Here is a 5,465-nt window from a genome sequence, read left to right on the forward strand (position 1 = left end):
CTGTGGTTCCCAACTGGTATTCTGCAGAACATAGAGTTTTCACGAGCCAATTCCAAGGGCCCCACAAACTAATTTGGGAATGAGTCATTCCATACAGTTTCACATCCATACTCTATACAGTTTTGAACCTTATCGTTTCAGATTGTCTTCAATTTTGCACAGGTTTTGTTTAGGTATCCTTGTCTTTTTAGCTTTTGCTATAAAGACAGCATTTGACATTCTATTTGTATCGAATGATGATGTAGAGGGTCCGTCATTTACCTACTTCTTCCTAAAAGGTTCCACGATTTTCCTACCAGTACCTAAAGGGTTCCACAGGCAAAGAAAGGTTGGGAACCACTGGCATAGTATTAAAATTACTGACCATGCTGGTTGATGGTTAAAGATAAACCCATTTATTCTGCTCAATTTAAAATTCAATGACAAAACTCTTCTTTTCCTCCCTGATTTGCAATTTCTTTTGTATTTATTGGTGAGTTCTGAAGCACTTCTCTTACCCGATGATTATTATTACTCTTATTAGATTACAGCTATTGACTTTTGTTAGCACAAAAGATATGGACTAACCTGGCTAAAGACATTTCTCAGTTGATCTCGGGGCCAAAATTCACATAAATACGAATAATTTTATGATATCACAGTCGACAGCAATAGTCTACCATTTTCTTATTTTGTATAAGTGTATGCATGCCCAGCCGTCATTTTAGAATTGTGCTTCGAAAATAGTACATATTTAGTTCTTGCTATTTTCTCTATTCTTCAATTGATCATAAATTTGAATAACTGAGATATTATGTAAAATATTCTCTTTGTTCTGAAGAATACCCAACTATTGAAGCCTAGAAGCCTATACCTTAGTGATGCCTACCGATCTGTCTGCTATATTATATAGAGCAATTTTTGGGGCCTATCCACATAAGTGACAAGTTTCATCATGAACTAAATCCACAAATCTTAAGATGTCTTTTAAATCTGCAGTGGCGGCCTGTAAGAACTCCTATTAGTAATCAGAGTTCAGTTCTATTTAGGCCTAGCAGCCACTTAGTCCTAGAAGTGGAGGGTTTGCTTATTAGTATCGTGGCCATTCTCAGCCCTGTACATTCCCCCCACTCCTTATCTGTTATCTTCAATATCCAATTAAGGATTTCTTTAAGCTGATGCATTTAGGGGTGCCTAGGAATGGTTCTGGCCCTTTCTAGCAAGCTGGTCAACTTTCTCATTGGCAGTGATTCCCTTGTGTTCAGGGACCCACGGTAGCTTAAGTTTCTTTGAATAAGCCAATGACTCAGGACAATTTTTAACGCTAAATTGAACAATGTAAAACTGTTTTTTTAAATAGTTTCATTCTATAGAAATGATTAGAGGTCAGGACCATAAATATGTTTGATATTTACATGATTATATTGTTATTATTAATAATTATGTCATTATTATACAACTATATTAAACAATTATATTATTTGTCTTACCAATTTAATGCTTTTATATAATGGTTACTTAGGCTTTGGTTATGGCAGTGGCCCTCATGTTATCTGTTATACTTCATTGGGTGAGGTTTACGCTTGGGGCCATAATGCTTATTGTGAGCTGGCTAATGGCACAACCGTACAGTCTTCAAGTCCTATGAAGGTAGAAGTGTGCCTTGCAAGTAAAGTGGTTGTTGAAGTTGCTTGTGGCAGTCATCATTCAGTTGTATTGACCAATGAAGGAGAAGTAAGTATAATATTGGATAGTTATTATATATTTTGAAACCTCATGATAGTGATTTTTCTTATATGCTACCTAGATTTTGAAAAAAATTAGAAGTTTTGTAAGAAATATGTAAATATTAATTCTAATTTTGATTTATTTAATTTAAATATTTCCCATGGTTTGTTGAAAGTTTGTCATGAAAGCATTTCAATTAACAGCTTGTATTTTCCAAACATGGTTTGGTTCTCGTATTACTCACCTTTATAGCTTATAGATTGTACTATTATTTACTCTTGTTAATATTACTTTTATCCAAAGCAGTTAAACAATCAAGAATGGTTTCAGGTTTATGCTTGGGGCCAAAATAAAAGTGGTCAAATCGGTTCAGGTATGAATACAAACCAGGGTTCTCCAAGGAGGGTGAATTCTTCAATTGGAGGAAAATTCATCATTGGTATTGCTTGTGGGCAAACATCAACAATTGCAGTTACAAACAATGGAGAGGTAAATAATATGACTCATTAGCATTAAAATATTTTGTCAAAAAGTTAGTACACTTTCAAGCTTTAGCTCATAATTTTGTCAAATAGTTAGTACACTTCTAAGCTTCAGCTCATAATTTTGTCGAATAGTTAGTACACTTCTAAGCTTTAGCTCATAATTTGTTTAAAAAAAAAAAATAAAAATAATCTATTATCTTATTAAATAATTTTATGATTGAAAAAAACAAACATTACTGCATGCAATGTTATAAAATGACAAAGGAGTTATCTGTAATCGTATTACTGTTCAGTAATCAACATGTCGGTCCTACTTGAGCTGTTTACATTACAGATTTGTTATTATGTTTTGTTTTTTTTACTCTCTATCATCTTCATGATGAAATTTGTTTTAAAAAATATGTCACAATTCTTTTGTTTCATCTCTGAGTCAGAATGTGACTATAATATAACTTATAATTCTTTGTTCTGTTGTACGATAACCATTCATTTTTATCTGTTACAGTCAATTACTTTTTCCAAACTGCATAGCTTAAGTGTAACCTGACAGGTTATGAACCTAATAGTTTATATTTTAATAACATCACAACTTCAAATGATCCCTTTATTCTCAAATAAGTTTATTTCATTCTCTAACGTTCCAGACCTTAGGCCATAAAGTTTTTATTCTCAACTAATCATACTAACACTATTAATAATAAGACTTACTGTCTGATCTACCTACCTACCATGTGATTAGTTAAGAAGAAAAACTTTTTCTATAAAAAAAAAAAATAAAAAAAAATGTAGAGACTATTTATGAGTTTACATACACAAAAAGGCCATAGTATCAAATGTTTGGTGGGTAATTATAATCATTGTGAAATTAGTAAGAATTATGGTGTTTGCTTGCTAGATTCTATTATTTAATGTCATCTTTCATTTAGATTTTGTGTTTGTTTATTTACAGGTCTATGGGTGGGGATATAATGGAAATGGACAGCTTGGGAATGGAAACAATGTAAATCAATTAAATCCTTGTCGAGTTATGGCATTGAGCAATATTGTTATTGTAAAGGTAAAAAAACTACTTTTAATTTGTGTATAGCGTATCAATATCATAACTAAGTAATGCTAGTGTTATCTAGTGGAATTAATGGGAATACAAATAAGTTTCTGCTGTTTGACAAAAGATGGCTTCACCATAAAGATTTTTTGAAAATGTCAGTTGTAAATGTTTGTTAATCTAGTAACAACATAAGTATTAGTGACTCCTCTGTATCTGCATCAAATAATTTCTTTTATCTTAAAATGTCAAATAATTGTCATTTGTGGGAACTTATGGTTTAATTCTTTGACTCCACCCCCAACCATCTTCTCCTTATATATATTATCCACAGTCAACTATCTTCTCATCATTTTAATTCTTTAATTTGAAGAAATCTGTTGCTGAAGCACATTGATTACTTGTAGAAGCATATTGTGAGGCTCCTTTAAGCGAGAAAAGTTGTGAAAGTTTTCAAAAGTTTAAAAATGGTTTTTGAGGTAGAGGACAAGGAATACAGAGGAAGTGTACAAAGACACAGAATTGGATGTATAATAAAAGGAAGATTCATCCCTAAAGCAAAAAAAAAAAAACACTTGCATTTACATTAAAAGTGACTCAACAAGTGTCAATTCAACAGTGTCAGACAAACCCAATGTTTATGGGGAAAAACTTGTGAGAGTCTTGGGACTGGTCGACAGAAGTGAAGCTTCTGGAAATGCGATCTTGTGTTTCCTCTTATAGTTAAAGGCAGAAAATATTAGTTGCAGAACAATAATAATAATTGAAATAAAACAACCATTTCCTAAGTCATTTGTTAGAGGAAAATTTTTTACATTGTAATTGGAGGGTATGACATGAACCCACTCAATCGGACCAGCACTGCTGGGATTGTTTAGCTACTGTAATAAGCTTCTACTCTCCTATTACAATATAATTTTCTTCTGATATCATGACCAGCATTGCCTCCCCTCACCACTTCCCGTTTCATCCATTATGAAATCAATTTACTCCCTTATGATTTTATGTTCTTGAGTTGTAGAATTTCCGTAAAGAAGTTTTACAACAAACAGTTATTCTGGATATTTGGTGGGATCAGCATAGTATTATGCATTATGAGTTGCTCAAACTGAATGAAGCCATTACTTTAGCTTTTTACTCTACACAATTAATGAGATTAAACCAAGCATTCGAGGAAAAATGTACCCACTACTACCCTAGTCGCAACAAAATTATTCTCCTACATGATGATACTTGCCCACATGTTGTGGTGCCGGACAAAACCTATTTGAAAACACTTCATTGGGAAGTCCTACCATACCTGCTGTATTCACCAGACATTGTCCCTTCCAATTATCACTTGTTGAGGTCAATAGCACATGTGCTATCAGACCATGGTCTGTCTGAGCAGCGCTTTACATCATTTGAAGATACCAAAAATTGGATTGATTCATGGATAGTGTCAAAAGATGAAGATTTTTTCTGATGCAGTATTCGAATTCTACTATAAAGATGCGAAAAGGTATTGGCTAGGACAATACTTTGAATAAAACGCAATATACTGTTTTTCACAATGAATTCCTAATTTTCGATTGAAAATGGTGGAAACTTATTTGTACCCCTATATATAACAGTAATAATAGTAATTAGTTCCAAATTATTATATAATAGAAGTTAGATTCACTATCCATCAAAATATAACAAATGCAATTTGATATATTTATTTACTATTATTTTACATTTTATGTATTCCGTAGATTGAACCGTAGGTATGGGTTTCATTGTGACAACCTTCTAAGTTTGGGACTGACGGTAGAACAACCCTAGTAGAGAATGTAACCTCAGTTTATGGTACTATCTCTGTAATACGGCTAATTCAAATAAAATCTAAACTTTCTTTGTTTCAGATGTTCCACTATTTAAGCAAAGTAGTGATATGTATATTGACAACTTTTATAGTTTAAATTATATATATCTTGTTTGGAGAGACACGATTAACTGCTGTTATTGTTAAATATTACCTATTAATTAACCTAAAAATTAATATACATGTGAGAAATGAAATGAATATAATTTTTTATTTTATTTTTTTTTCGGCCAAGACTCCCATTGGAGTCCTATACTGCCTAACCATGGTTAAGGGTCAAAGATATTCATTTTGTGGGACCGCCACTCAATGAAAAAAGTCAACGTCCCAGGCCGGATTCGAACCGGCACCGCCAATAGACATCAAAAATTGGTAAGACTGT

At 32.7% G+C, this 5,465-nt stretch overlaps 1 protein-coding gene across 1 annotated transcript; it reads left to right on the top strand.

Annotated features, from left to right (window-relative positions):
- The first annotated feature begins 1,424 nt into the window (after positions 1-1,424).
- Positions 1,425-3,294, top strand: LOC136795994 (RCC1 and BTB domain-containing protein 1-like). Its single transcript, XM_067048350.1, has 3 exons — positions 1,425-1,713; positions 2,038-2,196; positions 3,142-3,294. The coding sequence occupies exons 1-3, from the start codon at positions 1,477-1,479 to the stop codon at positions 3,277-3,279; spliced, it is 534 nt and encodes a 177-aa protein (XP_066904451.1). The 5' UTR covers positions 1,425-1,476; the 3' UTR covers positions 3,280-3,294.
- Positions 3,295-5,465: the final 2,171 nt, after the last annotated feature.

Source organism: Halyomorpha halys, unplaced genomic scaffold, assembly GCF_000696795.3.
Source record: "Halyomorpha halys isolate HHAL.00 unplaced genomic scaffold, Hhal_1.1 Scaffold723.1, whole genome shotgun sequence".
Taxonomy (NCBI): domain Eukaryota; kingdom Metazoa; phylum Arthropoda; class Insecta; order Hemiptera; family Pentatomidae; genus Halyomorpha; species Halyomorpha halys.